Here is an 18,935-nt window from a genome sequence, read left to right as displayed (position 1 = left end):
ATAGAAATAGTACACTTCATGCAGGAGAAGGTACATGAGACTCCTTACTTCCCTTTCCCCACAGTTCCTACATATGTACCAAAATAACTTTTCCAATAAAGCTGTTTGTTTTTTTTAATTTTTTTTTTTCTGATGGAACTGTAGAGCATGCCAAAATAGCATGGTGATTCTTGCCTTTAATGCTATTACTTTTATTTCAAAAAGAACAGAAGGGAAGTATTCCAGAAAGTGACTTGCTCACTTTCCATCTTGGATTCTTTTGTCCCAAGGACTGATGAAGAGATGAACAGTGCTGATGAAATCGCTACTGCTTTATAAAGATACTGGGGAGTGAAGGGGAGAGAGGAGGAGAAAAAGACCTTTTGAGGAGAAGAGTTATTCATCGTTTTGTCTGCAATTCTGTTTTTCAAATAACCATCTAGTTAGAATAGGTAGATTAATTGAAGTAGATTGAATTTATTGACATGTTGCCTCAGGAAAGCAAGGAACAATTTCTGACAACCATAAGGAAACTAGCTTTTGTTTATATCTTCATCCAGCCATTGTACCTTGCCATCTATTGTGATTGCTATAGAAATGAAAGTCTAAAATGTTTTCTGCATTCATATATTTCAACAGAAGTATCAACAGTGATGGCAGATTTGCTGATGAAGAGCAACAGTTTCCGTGGTGAGAAAAAATGAATTTTATTCTTTTTTTTTTTTTTTTTTTCCTTCCAATTTTTCAGTGTTCTGAAAGCTTAGATGTTGTTGCGGGACTCCTTAGAAACATAGCTGCCTTTGGTGAGGAAAAGCTTGGTGACAAACAGTTGACGAACAGTGGCCTGCTCTACGCTTTCTCTAAAGTGGTTTCTATAAATATCTGCCAAAGAATTAGAAGGTGCTGTAAAGAACATAAACTATGCCCTGTTTTCTTTCACCATTGCTGTCCATGTTAAATGCCTGTTTGACAGAATCCTTGAGAGGTATTCATTAACTGCTTCTGTAGGACTAGTTTCTCTCTTTTTTGTGCCTTTTATGGTTTTGGAATGGTTCAGTAGAAAATGATAAAAGCAGGGGACAAGTGATTACTGGAAATGGCTTCTGTCTGATGGCTTAAATGAGCTTCACATCTGTGCCCAAAATATTCATTCATCCTCTCCCCAAAGAAAAGGATTCCTATGGAGGAGGTAGATTTCTTTCCTGAAGGGAACACCCATTCTGGTTCACTCTGAAATGAATGACATGATGTGGACATTAGTTTGTTGTGTGGTTTAGTTGATATTGCTGAAGATTCTCCAGACTTCTTTCAGAATTTGTCTTATTATGTATATTCACAATTTCTGGAGTTCTCATAAAGCCATGGAAATGGGACATTAATCTACTTTCTCTATTTCTGCCTCAGTTCCACTAGCTATTGAGACCACTAATTTAAGAAAGAAACAATTGAGTGGTGGCAAAGCTGTCACAAGTAGAGCCTTCTGCATTGTTTTCCAAGGATGTATGACACCTGTCCTTCTAAGAAGGTGCTTATGTAGGGTTATGGGACACTGAGAGAAAATTGAGAATAAAGAATTCTTTTTTCTTAACTTTCTTTAGACTTCTGAAGAAAAGAGCAATACGTAGCTGTTATCTCTGGTCTCTTCACTTGTGAAATATTGGAGTTTAGGCTCACTTCTACTGCCTATGACAATGGGAGTCTCTCCACTGTAGTCATTAATTTCAGGATAAGGTCGTTGGTCTCCAAGTGTGGGAGATCTAGGTCTTGAGAGCCTTTATTGCCAATTGAATGGCAATTGTAGAATGGGAAAGTGTGCCTTGCAAGGGGTAAAGAAGGAATGCCAATTCAGTCTAGGTATAGTAACGATGGATTTGGATTGAAATTTTGTTTAGATGAGAATGCGTATTCAAGTTAGGAAGATGAAGATGCTATGGTTTTCAGACTCAAATATATTTAGGCTAGTATTTTAGGTGTTTTTTATAGTTAGAATTAGGCCGTCAGTTGTCTGCTTGCTTAGAGATACTCTGCCACAAGTAGATATTGTTAATATTTTCTGAATTAGGCAGAAGATGCAAAGAAGAAAAAGGATAAGGATATAGCTTTTTCATCAACCTCTATTATTCTTTTAAGCCATACTATTTAACATGTGCATGAAGTTCTTCATCAACAGCCTGTATAAATAGAATTCTATATTCTTTTTATCACTGGAGCTGTCATAGGTAATGGGCTATGCCCATGATTGTGTTTACAGAGAAATTGTTATTTGCTCATCTTTAGGATGACTCAGAGTGTAGTTGGACTATTTGTCAACGTATTTTTGCAAATTATGTTGCCTTTCTACTATTTATCCTTTCTTGTATCAGTGGTATCAGTCTCAGTTATAGTTTTCACTCCCTTTGTTTTTCTCTTTTCTGGTGGTGTTACTTATGATATAATCCTCTATAATTCCTGAAGTAATTTCAGGACATCTATATTATCAGTTTTTAAATTATTTGCATGCTTTTGAAAAACTGAGAAACAGAATTGACTAGAGGTGTGTGTAATTGGTTTAATACTTTAATTCATATTTCTTTTAGCTGCCTGCAAGTAATTTACTATGTACCCATTGTTTTCTGAAAGGAAAATAGTTAACACCCCCCCCCCAAAAAAAAAAAAAATAATCAAGCTGTCTGAGAAAATCAATTGCAGCCTCTCTTACTTGTTCCAGCTCTACATCTGACTCTTCTTCTCCTTTGCCTTGGGTTCTTCCACCATCCTATCCCCTGCTGCTGACTCAGGATCTGCTGCATCTTGCCCTTATTCCCAGGATCACCATTAGTTTCTTTTAACTTTCCCTGGAGATGTCATTCTTCTTTTTGAGATGAAGCTGCTGAGTCTGGCTGTGCCCTGATAAACTTGATTATGCCTTATGCATCTTTGTACTGTGCTCCTGCCAAGACATTTGATGGGCAGGTCGTGAGACCACAGTTGTGAATAATTTAGAAAAATTACAACTGACAGTATATAAGCAACCCGTTGTCTCATACACCAGAGGGTTGTGCAGCCATCCAGAAGGACCTCAATAGGCTGGAGAAATGGATTGACAGGAACCTGATGCAGTTTGACAAGGGCAAGCGCAAAGTCCTGCACCTGTGAAGGAACACCCCCAGGCACCAGTATATACTGGGGGACATCCATCTGGGAGGTATCTTTGGGAAAAAGACCTCAGGGTCCTAGTGGACACCACGTTCATAGAACAGCTCAGGTTGGAAAGGACCTCAGAAGATCATCTGGTCCAATCTGTTGTGGAAAAGGGAGCCTAGATGAGATTATCTAGCACCTTGTTCATTTACATCTTGAAATTTTCCACCATATGTGGAGTGCTGGTTTCAGTTCTGGATTCCCCAGTGCAATAGAGATACAGAGCAGCTGGAGAGAGTCCAGCTACAATGGAGTCATTCATATGAGGAAAGGCTGGGAGAGCTGGAACTGTTTAATTTGAAGAAGAAAAGGCTCAGAAGGCTTCCTATCAATGAATATAAATACCTGAAGGGAGGGTGCATTATGACACCCTCATTAATTGTGTGGCAAGAGCTTTTCCTTCTCTCCCGTGGCAGGCACTCAAAAGAAGAAAAAAAAATAGCTGTTTGCCTGTTAATATTCCTTTTAGAGACTTATTGGTTGAGACTTCCACTTTTGTAAGTACTTTCCTTGTAGCTTTTCCCTTTGTAGTCTGTACAGAATTTGGGAATCTTTGATTGAAAGGAAAATACACAACTGCTTAAATAGCTAAATGATTCTTATCTGTAGAATTATAGAAGATTAATAGCCATCCTGGATACTGCTGTCATTAAAAATAAACTCAGATTACAGTGTAGATGTAGTCACACTCTAAATATACATGTCAGTAACATCTCAAAGAACAGTCTTTCTAAATGACATATCTGTTTTGTGATTATACATAGTCGGGGGACTGAGCTCTGATCTAGTCTGAAACACCTTTGTGCTTAGTAGTCCCTTGATACATCCAGCTTGCCTGAGCCAGGCCCCCAGGATCTTTAGAGCATTGCTCTAAATCTCTTCTTGATTTTTTGGGTGTAGATACATCATGTCTGGCTTTCCAATGCACACAATGTATGTTTGTAAGATCAGATGTTCGGTGCTTGTATTTATGTATAAACAGTCTGCATCTTTTATATACTGCAGTGTCTAGGCTGTTTTTAGAGCCTTGTGAGAAGTTAGAAATTGCTCTCCTAGATGTTTGAAGACCTGAAAACATTGATATATCAACGATCCAAAATAAAGTTTGTAAAAATTTGAGTCACGTTTTGGGGTTTTAAATCAACTAGAAGAAAGGAATTATGTGGGGGCTGAAGGGGGTGGAATGAAGAAAAATACATTGGGGAGAAATTATGGGTGGGAAAATAGAAGAAAGTAGAGTGGGGGAGTGCATCAAAGTGAAAAATGTGAAGGCAGAAACTGAAAGAAAACTGAAGGCAGGGCAGCCCAAGAGCATGCTGTATTTGCTGGAGGCATCTCAAAAGCTGTTAGAAGGTACTGAGAAAGGTGGACTTTCAGCATGACCTGTTGTGGCCTTTGTATGTTTTTGTTATATAAATGGCTAGTGTACTTTTAGATTAAGTATCATTGGTTTTGTTTGCCTTATCAAAATAAAGACGAAAAATAAAAGGGCTGTAAGGACAAACAATGAAACTATTAGGGGCTTAGATTTGCTTATGAGTAAGTAACTTAGAAGATTAGAATTGTGGTTCTATAAATACAGAAAATGCTCTGCAGTTATGAATGTGCTGAAATTGTATTCGCGTAATTACAGTTTTCGACTTAGAAAAAGAGCGTCAAAGAAATAAAAGGAAATTGAGAGACAATAAACTCAATGCCTTAGAAATTTATTTAAAAATAAACTGAATCCCACCCCAAACCAAATATTACTTTACTTTAGGAAATGCTACTAGAAGTTAGCAATGAGGCCAGCATTTTATTGAGAACAGATGGATGATAAGAGATCTTTCACGTGGTGGCAACACAAACTAAGGCTTCTTATCAGGAAGGAACTTCTGAAGAGGTTTTTCTGTGAGTGTCTGTACTTTCCAGTCTTATGTCTTCTTCTGATACAGTAAAAAGAGGTAGCTGAAGACAGGCTTTTGGACTAATTAGACCATGCTCTGTTTTGTATTTGAAAAAAGTTTCTAAATGTAAATTTTAGTGTAGTGTAGTTTCAGCAGGTGACTCCTTCAGAAGGCAGTGTGCTGTGTATTTTTTCCAACTGTCTTCCAAGTTAACCTTTTCCGGTTTAAGTGTTGCTGATGTTTGAGATTTAATGCTATTTGGAAAATTTTGCGTGAAACTGACTGAAAGAAAGTGATGTTTTTGTTAGTCAGCCTCCATGAAGTCCTTGGATGTTAAGCCTAATATTCCTTTTATTTCTGTCAGTGGAAAGCAGTTTGGTGCTTCTGATGTCTTCAACCACCTCCTCCTCACCCCCCCCAAAGAAGTTGCTTTAGTCATGTAGAAATTGCCATCAAAAGATGCCTATAAATACAAATACAGATGCGGAGCACCTTATTATCTTCTGTATCACAAAATTGGTAATTAATTTTCAATTTCTATTTAAAAGTGGAGAGGAAATCTATTTCCAGACATAAGCTATTTTCTACTGTATATGGCTTCCCCATGGTATTTGCTCAGGTCATGCTGTGTACCATCTGCATGTGAGTAGCATTCTGCCTTTGTAAGAGTCCGTTCCAGGATAGTCCTAGCTCCTATCTCTGATAGAGAGTCCACATGTTCAGTTTACGTGGGTGCAAGAGGGTCGTAATCTCTGGAGAAGCAAAGTCATGTGAGATCTTGGTACTTGCAGAAGCAGATAGTATGGGGCTTATGGACTTTTCCTTACCTACTGCCCTGATCTGCTCATTCCCCATTACTCCTACTCTTCTCTTTGAAAACTAACCCCATATTCTTCATCCTTTATTGCACTGTCTCCATTAACTGTGCTCCCCTGTTCTTCTCCCACTTCCATATTTTTGAGTTTTGCTTCTCGAAGTTGTAAGGATATGTAGGTGTTACAAGAACTACCATGAGTTCTCTTTTCTTTCTAGTTAAGCTTTGCTACCTCATTGATCAAAAGTGCTTGCTAGAGGCAGTTCTGCAGAGAAGCATTAACTTGTTAGCATTAGGCTTTGTGTCCCTCTTAACTGGTAACTAAATAATCCATGGGGCACAAGGGCTACATCTCTACTAATAATTAATAAAAATTAAACAAAGGAGTTAGTTTCTGGCTTGGTGGCCACCTGCTGTGTCATGGGTTATGTTACAATGAAAGTGTTTTTAACCCCCTCCCTGCCACCCAGAGGTAGGAATGTGCCTGCCTCTGCTTGTCTGTGCCCTATGCACAAGCATTTGTCAATTAAAGTACTACCTTTCTTGGGCCAAAACCGTAGCAAGGACCATGTGAAGGGTCTAACTGTATGTAAGGCTGTGTGGTCCAAAATTCAGGCCCACTGCCAGACTCTGCTTTACAAGTAAAGAGGTAGCCAGGTTCTCAGATGTTTAAGGCTCTGCGTTGTGAGGGAAGAGCCCAAACACTGTTCTTCTGTTGGGATCTTACACTGATGTTTATGAATCAGACCTTGCTGTTGTGTGCAGCTTCTTCGAGAGAAATAGCCCAACTCTTTGCCTCTGCAATGCAATTGTATTTTTCTCTGGAATACCACTGAAGGTGAGAGTTTGCAGATTTACTATTAACATGAGGCTCATGGCAGAAACAAGTAAATGTCTAAACATACAGAGTTTCTGAATGAGTGCTGCTTTCACTTAATTATGCGTTCTTTTACCAGGGAAAAGTACTGAACGCATGTATTTGGTCTGGCTGAAATGGAGTTAATTTTCCACATAGCAGCCTTCATAGTGCTGTGCTTTGTATTGGTGGCTAGAAAGGTGTTGGTGACACACCAGTGTTTCGGCACAGCATTAAGGCTGTCTCTCCAACATTCCTCCCTCACCAGTAGGCTGGGAGGTGGGCAAGATCTTGGGGAGGGTCATAGGCAGGACAGCTGACCCAAACTGACCAAAGGGATTTTTCATACCATACCATGTCTTAAGCAATAGGAGAGAGATATTTGTTATTATATCGCTTGTCTTCCAGAGCAACCTGAAGTCCTAATTCCCAGGAAGTGGCTGGATATTGCCTTCTGATGGGAAGTAGAGAACAAATATTTTGTTTTCCTTCACTTCCGTGTGTGGCCTTTTCTTTCACTTTATGAAACTGCCTTTATCTTTACCCATGAGGTTTTTTTCTGCCTTATTTTCTCCCCATTGTCCTGCTGAGGAGGGCAGTGATAGAGCTGCTTGGTGAGTTCCTGGAGTCTAGCCAAGGTCAACCCACCACAGCACACTACTGCAGCACTGGCTCTCCTTCTTTTGGGAAGTCCTCATGGTCTGTGTCCATTCAGGAAAGCAGTGTTCCTTACAGGGGCTACTATGATCTCCCTTATATGAGAAGGATCGAGATGATCCAGTTGCCAAGTTCTTCTTCCTCTATAAATCATCAGAGCCTCTGTCGGTTGATTTCTTGATGAGTCCCTTATCAGATGATCAGATTTCTGCCAATTGACTTTGTTTCCAAGGCAACCACTCTCTTGACAAGCCAGTTCCCTTCAATAGTAGGTAACTTATTTTTTAGAGTAGGTTGATTACATTTTAACTGCATAGTTCTTAACAAGATATTGCTGCTTAAGTTTCAGCCTTGAATGCAAGTGAAAAGATAAAGAAGCAAAAGTCTCTGTAGCTAAAATGGAGGTGACAGCATGGTAAAGATACGTAGAGGAATTTTATTATCTTCACAAAATTCATAAATTGTACATAATTCCTAAAGATAAGCCTGCTCACCAGTCATTCTCATGGTTGTGTTCAGTATATTCTGGTTTTTTGAAAATACTACAGATAGTTCTCTAAATACCAGCAATCTGCTTTCCTACTCGCATAGGCCTCTAAACTGGGTGATACTGGTGTTTAAGAGATAATAGGTTCCAACCAACATTTTTATTTTTTTTTTACACAGTTCAGACTTTGACATGGTCTTGCCCTTCGTCTCACGTATGTGGTGTTTCTCTCTGATAAGTGTTCAGGTTACCACATCCTTTTCTTCTGACTTTTCTATTCAGCTACTTTTGTTTCCTGCAAAACTTGTAGGATTGTCTGTGTTGAGGTTTCTTAGATTCAGCCTTTGGACTTATATTTTGGGGGAGGAGACATAGTCAGGATATAGTTATAAAACTCTTTTTTTCTGAGGAAAGCAAACTCAAACATCTGTATTCATATAGGTAGATAGCACCATCATGCCTGCGTAAAATTCTAAGTAATCTGGTTTCTTAATATATCTGGGTTAGGGTGAGGTGACTGAATTTGTTTTTCTCTTGCTTATCTAGTGTCCTTTCAGGACAATTTCCTTGATTTCAGGGATGGATGAACCTTGTACAATTATTTCTTAAACATCTGATGTTTTTAGGACAGGTTATTTGCATAAATGGAATTAAATTTTGATTTATATTAGTAGGCTGAACTGTATTTAATGTGTGCTATAGAAATCCTCTTTCTTACAAATGTCAGTCTATTATTTTTTTACTTTTTTTTTTTTTTTTTTAAGCGTTGCTTCCCCAGCAGAGTAGAAATTGCAATGTATGAGCTGAAATAATCTCCAGGTAGTTTGTGTAAGCCTTTGGATTTTGGAATGCTTAAATTCTCATGTTGTAAAAGAAAGCATTATTCACTGTTAGTGATGTTAATGAAGCAAGTGTTCCTCTGTAATGTGATTGCTTGGGAAATTTTTGACTGATCATAGTGAGCTATCCAGTCCCTTTTGTAGGGAAGTGATCTTATAAGAGCTTTGTCTTTTATTCTGTCTCCATCTGTTGATAGGATGACTTACATCTTCTGTCTGGACTGGCAGACAGGATTTAGGCGCCAATCCAGCAAACCACTTAAACAACAGTTTAGCTTTAAGCCTTATAGAAACAAAATTAACAGGTAAAAAAACCCCAAACACCAAAACCGAAAAAAAACCATTGCTGGCGCACAACTGTTATCTTGAGAAGGAAATTCAGGAGATTAGGTTTTATTGGTACATGAACTATAAATAGATTAAAAAGGGTTAAACTTACACTGAGAATAGAAAAGGTAGATTAAGACCTTTGTCTTTAGTACAGAATTTAAAGGAGGCAAGATCCCTGTTTAACAGCAAAGAGAGTCTCTATCTGGTGTATTTCTTTAGGTCAGTGCTGCTTGAGTGTGTACCTAGACAAATAGAATAGGTTTATCACAGATGTATGTGGTAGTTTCCTCTGGCTCAACCAGCAAGAATTACACACTGTTGCTTTACAAAGAAATGACAGCATACCTTTTTCTTGTACTAACAGAATTAGTGACCACTACTCAACAGTAGTTCACAGGCAAACCTGGATATTCTAATATTTACATTAAAGGTTGCTGAAGTGTTTGTTTCTTTGCAAATTATTCTCATCTTGCAAAAGCGTTGATTGTATCAGAAGAAATCACTGTCCTTGTGAATGGATGAACTTGCAAGTTTTAAGCTAGTTGAATTTATATTCATTTAATAAACTGATGATAAACCAAAAATTTGTTCTGAATTCAGTTTAGTTCAGCTTTCAGATTTATTGTGCAAGTGCAAATGCTTTAGGTTTTGTGTTCTATAATAGTGACCTCTTGTGGTGAAATCCAGTATTTCTGGAGGAGCTTTCTGTAATATATACTGGAGGAAGTTGTATTATCATTTTTAATGAGCAGACAAGCTACTAACAGTAAAATAACTTATAATCTTCTACAATTAGTTACTAATATGCAGATCTCATACTGAGTGCATATGAAGGAAGAAGCATTTTGAGCATTGTATTCTAATATACATTGTGTGTCTCTACTGTATCTTTTAGTGAGCAGATGAAAAAGCCAGCCACAAGTCCATCACAGCCAAGAAGTACAGACTGGAAGGGAAGAGAAACAGGTACTTCATAAGGCATTTCAATCTCCAGTCAAAAAAATGTGAATTACAGTAAAATAGAAATAATCTAAATTTTGTGATTTGAAGATCTTTTTCTTATGTATTCACTGAACAATATTTTTTGTTTTCTAGGTGTATGTGGGTTTTTTACCATTATTAGAAAAGAGAAACAATATTCAAGAGATCTTGACTCAAAATCTGTTGCTATTTTCCCTCTTATTTTTCTCGTATGCAGGCTTAAGAATTTGCCAGTCCATTAACACCTTGTTTGCCCACTGCTTTTTGTAAACTGGTGTAGTTGCACAGAAACTAATGAAGTCATGCCAGGCAATATTGTTTGAAGATACAGATTCTGCATTGCCCTGTAGGGATGCATTTTGCTGATTTTACATAACAGATTTTAATTCATTTTTCTTCATAGCTAGCACATTTCATACATGGCAAGTACCTATTTGAGAGTCTGGTATGGAAAGCTGAAGTTTCTGCTCTTCTGTTATTATGGTTTATTACTGTTTTTCTAGAACTGAGGAGATGCATTATTCTGGATCATTCTGGCGAAGGCTGAGAATATTTACATGTCATGAGAGTTAGTATTCTTTGGGGCTGTATTTTCTCTCTTTATAAGTCTTTTAATTTATTTGTGCTGTTTTATTGGTGCTATTGAAAATATAGTATGTATTATTAGGATTGTTTCTTTTTTATAACATTATGTAGCTTCCTTAGTTTGTGCATACTTCATCTTTAATCCCAGAATAATCAGTGGGATAGGAGTAGGAATTCTCAGTCATTTCTTCTCTATAGTTGAGTCCTGGGGGAGTGTTCATTTTCAGATTATTTCTATTTTCTGATATGATTTATGTTTATACTTTCACATTTTAGAGAGGAGGTAGACTGTTTTAATATAGATATATTCATAGCCACTCAGTATTCTGTGAAAAGGCTAAACGTGATAAGTCAGGCAGTACACAGCTTTTGAAAGCTCAGTGTTGCTAAGGCTCTTGTATTTACATGCTAAAAACAGCAACCAATAAATGTAGACTGATTAGTGACTTTTTTTTTTTTTTTTTTTTTGACCAGAATGCAAAGCTGTGGTTAAGACCTATGAAAAACTGAGACAACGAACTTCAACTTGCTGAATTCTTTTGCTTGGGTAGTTTTGCTGTTGAGTTGTGATTCGCTCAATTAGAAAGTTCAGGGCAGCCTCTGCAGTATTTTGAATACAGCTAGTGCCATAACTTTTCATCAGCACCTTAAAAATCTCCCAAGACTGAGCCATGTGCAAGTCTACAATTTCTTAATATTGCCTTTTTTCATAATAATGTATTTTCTGATTATTCTTATGGCTAGGATTAATATTTTTTATTAAAAGCTGATTATGTTTGTTTTCCTAATTACAACAAAAGCTGTTACAACTTTCAGGTTTTTATATTTTTCTGATGAATGTGAGACAAGTGCAGCAGTGACACAAGAAAATCAGTCCTTTTAGTTCTGAACTAAAAATTGAATGGCTTTGTTTGGGTTTTTGGGGGTTTTTTTTTCCCCCTAGTTGACGAGTGTGATCATATCTGCAAATGCATACATGAGCTATTCTATTTCTTGCTTAATAAAGTTAAGCATGTGCATACTTAGAAAGTGAGTCCCATCTTTCAGTTTGAGAGGTAGCTACAAATTGGAAAGAAAATAAATGAGTCAATATGCGGGTTTTGTGGCAGGAAGGAACAGTGCAAACTATTCTAATGTTCTCACTTCAGCTCTGCTCTTATATTATCCAGAGCAGAACTTTCACTTCATTGTAAATACTGCGTAGTGTTTTATTAATTAAGCTACTCATTGATCTAAATAAGACTATTAACTGTCAATCTAGAAAATGGAAAAGGTTGCAAAATAAGTAATATTACCTAATAACATGTACTTACACTAATATTTATATATGCACAAATATAAAATTTATATATGCACAAATCTATAGCTATTGTAATAACATACTTACCTAGTTATTATTTATGAAACAGCAGGATTTTTGAATAATCTGATGAAATAGATACAATTGATAGATTAATTCTGTGTAAAATATAGGTAGACAGTTAAAGTTAATAAGGATTCAGTTAATACAGTCTGGTTTGTTGGGTTTTTTTTAAAAAGAACAAACTTCTAAAATAGGAAGGTTTTAATTGTTTCAGTATTCCAAGAAATAACTCAGTAATTTTTTCAAGTTCTGAGACTGTTCTCATGATGCAAACCTCTGAATGTCAGTGTTCTCATGTATTTTTTGTGTTAATGATTATATTAAGAATTTATATTGCCATTTAAATGCAAGAGCTAGTAATGAACAGTAGGAGATGCTTTCTTCTGACAAATCTGTCACTTAATGTATATATTCTAGTCTTAATGGTTTTCTTCATGTTATTTAGTGGAGCTGTGTGACTCTTACTTCCTTATTAAAAAAACAAACAAAAAGCCAAACCAAACAAACCAAACCCCATCTTTATAACAACAGCTTTGGTTGCCTGCAAGATAAGGAGCTTAACCTAATGCTGAACTCCAAAAATATGCCTACATGCACCTTGTAAGCACTTGTTAGATCTTTTAAAACTCAAGTTGTGCAGAAACTCTGGCTCTGTAGTGGGCCCATGGGCAAGACCAGGATTCTGCCACTTCACATAGTGCCATGTGAATGTGAAAAGCATGTTCAGCAACTTGGAATAATTCCCAGTGATTAGGAGGGAAACATGCATTTTACAAAATTTAGCTAAGAAGTTCTCAAAACTAATTGCATGAAGTGATTAGAATTTTAACAGGATGTAATAACTAACAAGACTGTTTTTTCTCTAACTGACCAGAGTCTCAGTTAATGAAGCTTAATGTAATATTGTGCATGTGTACTAGATAAAATTGTACAATCCTGGAGGATTGCCTGTACTACGGATGTTTTCTAACACAGAATAAGTTGTCATGTGGACTTTTCAGAGCTGAAAAGTAGTAGGACATCTTGATGTAAAAGTAGTCATTACCTTCCAATTCAGCAATCAAATGGAACAGTGTCAGTAAACAAAACCAGATCTGGCTTTACAGTACAGCTTTACATATCACAACATTTATCCATCTAGTTTTGTTTTTGAGAAAATGCAAATAAAAACAAAAGCTTGAAGAGGTAGAATAACCTAGAATATAGCAAAATGTGACATTTTTTGTTTATTTCTTTTTTCTGACTGATGAGTAAAATATTTGTAGCTATTTGTTTGTGTAGAAGTTGAAACCTTTGCTGAATATGTGCTTTTGTTTTGAATGTATTTTGTAGGCTTACAAGTTGAAACAGGAATAAATGAATCAGAAGAGGAAGAAATCTTTTGGCATTTAAAGATTCTACCAATTCTTCGTGAACTGGAAAAAGGTAGGTAACTGTTGTTGAAAAGGTGTATTTTCTGTACTATTTCCTGCAGGAAACATGGGACTCACTTGCGTTTACTACAAAAGAATAGCAGTAGTTGAACTATGTAGCCATTTATGCTTTCATATGTTCTGTGACTTTGCAGTGTAAAACTGGCCTGGGCACCTCTCTCTAGTTGGCCCTGGTTGCGCAGGGGGATTGGACTGGATGACCTCCAGATGTCCCTTCCAATCTCAACCATTCAGTGATTCTATTAAAAAAAAAATATAGTACTGGTTTAAAGAAGATGTTGTCTTGTAAGAAAAGAAAGAAAAAAAAAAAAAACACCACCAAAACAAAAACAAACAAACAAACAAACACCAAACAAAAAACCACCCCAAATCTCTTGAATTTTAAAAATAGGCAAGACTTTTTCTTTTTCCTCTAAAACAAACATGTACATGATTGCATTGTGTTGAGATGCAGATTTGTAATAATTTACTGCAGGTTTTATTTTTGTATTTTTTAAATAGTGTCTGAGGGACTCTGGTGAAGAGGTAGATGACTTTTTTATCAATAGCCAGACTGTCCACTCAGATGTATCTTGCACCTCTACTATTCATTGGAAAGTTCTACTGAATTTTTACATTCACTTTTTCTTAGTCCCGGCAAGGTTTTACGTATTAGTTTATGCATGTAGGCAGAAAAATATTTGTTAACTGCCACTTTTTCACATGACATGTTTGGTGGAGCTCTTTAAAGAATATGTTCAGTGACAGTTCCCTGGTAGATATTTAGTCAGCGTGATTATTAAGCATTAAAGGTGAGTATCATTTTAGGTTTAGGCTAAAGTAAGTGGGTATCATTTTATTATTTTGGCTTCGTGATTGCTTGGCTCGAGTTTTTTCTTTTTGTAAGAGCAGAATAAAACTGTTTCTGAGAATCGCATCATTTTAAGAGATTCGTTGGGTGCCTTATTTTTGTTGTTGTGCAACCCATTCTTTCTTTTGTTGTTCTGTTTCTTTGTCTATTGAGATGTTCTGAAAAAGGTTGTACTGATACTTATTTTTTTATTTTTGTCTCCCTTCCCACTCCTTTCAAATAGAAGACAATGTAGAAAATCTTTGTCTGGCTTGCACCAAGCTCTATCAAGCCCTGAATGAGGAAAATATGCTTGGAAAAAGATTTAAAAGAAGAAATATGCTTCTGAAGATATTATATAAACTTGTAGACATTGATTCAGACCCACTTTGCCTAAAGCTGGCAAAGATTATTCTGTCTGTAAGTGTTTTAAAATGTTGTTTGTTAGAATAGGAAGTTCAAAATCATGAACTACAACTTGCATTTAATTTTCATTTCATACTTTTAAGCTGTGTCTAAACTAATCCTTTCCTAAGCACAATTTCTTGCCACATGGATACTAGGCTCCTAGTCATCCAGATCAACACTTGTTGGAGCCTATTTTTTGCAAAGAAATTGCATCTGTGGGAGGAAGGATATACATAAAATAGAATAACTGGTGTATGTTGGTAGGAATATTGCTTAGGCATGGAAAAGGGACAGTGTCCTAAGCCAGGATACGCATGCAGGGATTTAAAACAACAATGAAAACAACAATGAAAAAAATTACACATGAAAATGAGTCATAGAATGGTTTTGATTGGAAAGGGCCTTTAAAGATCACCTAGTTCCAGCACCTTGTGATGGGCAGGGACACCTTCCACTAGGCCACATTCCTCAATGCCACATCTAGCCTGGCCTTGAACAATTCCAGGGATGAAGCTTAGTTTTTTAATAGCATCTTGACCATATTGAACATGTTTATTTGAACATGACAAAACTGTTCTTTTAGAAAGTAGGTATAATTATCTCTTTTCTCTAGTATTTCCACTTAAAACTCTCAGTTTATTGGTACTCTTGAACCTATTGGTTCAGCTTCTAAGTATGTATGGACAGTCGCTGGTGAAAGGATACTAGCTAGCACAATACGTGTGTGTGTGTTGGGGAGAGTGTATGTGTTTCCTGTAAGAGGTATATGTGTTATTTTTATCAGAAGATATAAATTTAGATACTACATAGATGTCAAGTGGTGCTAATTAAAAAAAAAAGTTCTGTCACAGAGATTTTTCTGTCGTATGTTTTAAAAATCATTAACAAGATAAAAAATTGTCCTTTTCATGATCTCTCAATGACCATTAGTACACCATAATACAATGTTTTCTGAGATTTGAGAACAACTTTCGTTATGACATGTGTTGTTGCACTGGAGTTCCTTATGCATGTCCATAGATGCCAAACCAGTGAATCTGTGCAGAATTTCTTTGTAAGAGTGAATTACAGAAAAAAAATCTGCAAGTTATTGATATACTGCAGAGGATACATTAGAAGTTTTTATATCATCTGTTATTTTAAAGTCAGCCAGCACAGTTTGCTAAAGAGAGCTTAAACTAGCTAGGTTTCAGAGTCCTTTAATTCTGCAAACTTGACAGTTTGGCTGAGTGTGCTGTCAGGGTTTTGGTTGGAATTTAGTAGTTCTGTGAGAATACAAGTTTGCCGTGGTGTCTGAACTTGTAAAATGTTATGGTACATTTTTGTATGTAGATTTTGGTTGTGATTTTTATGTGTTTTACATTCTTTGCAGATGAAAGTGGATGGAAAAAGTCTTCTCAGTGTTTGCAAGCTTGCATTTAAAATTTGCAGGAATGAAAAAAATGATTACATCATTCAAAATGACGGTTTATTGGGTATGTATTCTCTTCTTGTATGTAAGTTAGGTGTTGAAATGCAGTAGTTAGATCTTTCAAGAAACATTCTCAGAGTTAACTTAGTCATGCATTAGAAGTTGCTTACTAGGTCAAACTAGCAGTCCATCTAGTCTAGTATTCTGTGTCTAATGATTGTGACAGGGCATGCTCTTTAGGGAGAGTATGAAAGCCCATGTGTTTTCTCTGATCCATTTCCCTTGTGCTATCACAGCATCTAGAATTGTTATGTTGTATTAAGGACATTAAATGGTGCATCCTTGCCTAATCCTTCTGAGCTTCTGTTTATAGACCTCTTGTTCATAAATTTGCCTAATTCCTTTTTGAACTTTCAGCTTTTGTCTGTCTCTACAATCTCATAGAGCAGTAAGTTTCAGAAGTTCTCTGTCTGCTGTTTCAAACCTATCTGCTTTTCATTATGCCCCTGCTTGTAGCTTTGCATGATTTGGAAGAGTTTCTACAGTCAGCTGACCTTCCGCCTTCATGATTTGGTAAACTGCAGTCATATCACATATCTTTGCCTTCTCCTTTTCAGACTTGGGCACCTCAGCCTTTTAGCTATCTCTTTGAAAGAATATTGTGTCATTCTTTTGGTTTTTTCAGTAGCCCTTTTCTGTAACTTCTCCAACTCCAGCAGATCCTTCTTGAGATGTACAGAACAAAGCTGTCCATGGAAGTCAGAATGTGTCTACACCAATTTTTATACAAGTGAAATAATGCTGTCTGTGTTGTTGGCCATCATTGGGAAGGGTACTGAGAACAATTGTTGCCTTTTTAGCTGCCTCTGCATGTTTAGCTGATGGTTTTGGAGAATTGGCAGCAGTGGCTTTAAGATCTCTTTTGTTATTGTAACTGCACTTGTATCATACACAAACATCTTACAAATACCAGGAAAATGACAGGCTATGAATGATACTCAGTATCAATTGGTGGTCATTCCTTTCATTAAAACTTCACTATGTTTTATTAATGTAGGCTTTGACTTTGCATATTTTTTTTTTTTTGTAGCATGTGCATAAGTTAAAGCATATGTGTATATCTGCTTAAATAAATGAGAGTATTCACGGTCTTAGAGTTTAGTATATAAGTGTTGTCAGAGATAAAGACCAGATAAACCTTTCCAGTGGTAAGATCAACAGGAAAGGACTTGGAGAAAAGAGAACAGCTCAGGTTGCTCAACTGACTTTGAATACTGAGAACTACAGTTTTGTAGAGATGAGCATCATACAAAATTTTGGACGAGCTGAGTGGCTACGTCTGTTTAAGCACTGGGATTTTTGATCTCATTTCCATCTTTACTCACTTTTCTTTCACTTGCTCATCTTTCCCTGGATTTTAAAACTAGTGAAGGAAAGACGCTTTTGGTAGGGGTTTTCTTGTTTGTTTATTCAGTTTGCGTTTTTGACCCACCTTATCCACGCTGAAGACATGGACCTCATCGTAATCTGGGTTGTCATCATAATCGAGATTCCTTATATTCAATTGCTTTTTGTTTCTCGGGCCCTGTGAACTATTTATGTGCATCTGGAGCAGCTTCAGTAGAAGAAAGAAATTAACTGTTTGTTCTAAAATAAACAACTACTGTTCAAGACCCATTTTGATACTGAGCAGAACAGGAACCTGAAACTGACTTCTCACATTGCCACAGCCCAGTTGATTTAGCTGACCACTAGGCATTTGACAAAAGTGGGAGTTGGAGCAATATCCTAGAGTGTGTGTACTTCAACCATATACACCCATGCACTTGGAGAAAGTTTCAACTTGAGACTGAAAAAACTTTAGAAATCTCTTAAGTTTAATGAGGTGGGAAAATGTTGTTATTTAGCTGGATGGAACACAGGAAGCAGAAGTAAGTATCAGTTTCAATCAGTTCCTAGACATTCAAAATTAAAAAATTGGACAGGATTACTTATTCAAGATACACCTACCAAATTCATGTCTGTTTGACTGTGAAAGATACATTGGGCTTGTGCTAACAGCTGTTAATTTTAACGTTTCAAATATCTGACAGTGGTAGCATAAAGCAAAACCTTTACAGGAACTTTATCTACATAGAAAGTAAATCTAAAAAGGATATGAACAGACTTAAGATGTGAGTTTTGAGTTAGGCACCTATGCTTTTTAGTGCTCCATTTGAGATGCTTAAGACATTTGATTATTAAGCAAGTAGTAGAATAAACCTCTCAAGAATGTCTCAAGTTTAGTACACAAAATTACACACACACGCGCACACACACACTCACTCTTGCAAATCTTGACTGAGATTTTCAGTGATTACTGCTATGTGTGTACAGCTGGTGCTGGTTCTTGAAGCCTGAGAGAGCAGAAGTCAGGCCCATTCTCTGTTCATCAATAATTGTTTCTTGGTTTCAATCCAAATGCCCAAGTTTTCTGGCCCACGTATTAGAAATGTAACAGTTCAATCTGAGATTTTTTCCCAATTGTTAATCTCTTAAGTAACTTGACTGTATCAAATATAAATATTAATATTAGACTTTCTGAATAATTATTTTCCTTTTAGATTGTTTGTTGGAGGTTCTGAGAACTGAAGATCTACAAAAAAACAATGAAGCTCTCTTGTATTGCATGGGAGCTATAAAATTCATGTCTGGAAATGCAGTACTCCTTAATGAAATGATGAAAAAAGGAGCTGTTGAAATGTTGCTGCAATTAATGAAGCAGATTAATAATATAGAAGAAAATGACAAATATTTCTCCAACTTGGGGCACCTATTAGTCCAGGTTAGCATTTACTTTTATTTCTAAAAGTATACACTTAAAGAGTCAATTCAAAATTTAATTAAAGGTGATAAGA

The 18,935-nt window shown here is 36.5% G+C and overlaps 1 protein-coding gene across 1 annotated transcript in view; it reads left to right on the top strand.

Annotated features, from left to right (window-relative positions):
* ARMC2 (armadillo repeat containing 2) overlaps positions 1-18,935 on the top strand; it is a gene marked incomplete at its 3' end in the record, with an annotated part of 62,785 nt that overhangs the window by 8,692 nt on the left and 35,158 nt on the right. The window contains exons 5-10 of the mRNA XM_080615905.1: positions 619-669; positions 9,924-9,994; positions 13,290-13,382; positions 14,464-14,639; positions 16,000-16,102; positions 18,642-18,862. Of these exons, the coding sequence (XP_080472031.1) occupies positions 619-669; positions 9,924-9,994; positions 13,290-13,382; positions 14,464-14,639; positions 16,000-16,102; positions 18,642-18,862 (715 nt within the window). The remainder of the gene's footprint in view (positions 1-618; positions 670-9,923; positions 9,995-13,289; positions 13,383-14,463; positions 14,640-15,999; positions 16,103-18,641; positions 18,863-18,935) is intronic.

The sequence above is a fragment of the Psittacula echo genome (genome assembly GCF_963264785.1).
Source record: "Psittacula echo genome assembly, chromosome: 4".
Lineage (NCBI taxonomy): Eukaryota > Metazoa > Chordata > Aves > Psittaciformes > Psittacidae > Psittacula > Psittacula echo.
Note: the sequence above shows the minus strand (reverse complement) of the source record. Positions and strands in the feature narration are given on the sequence as shown.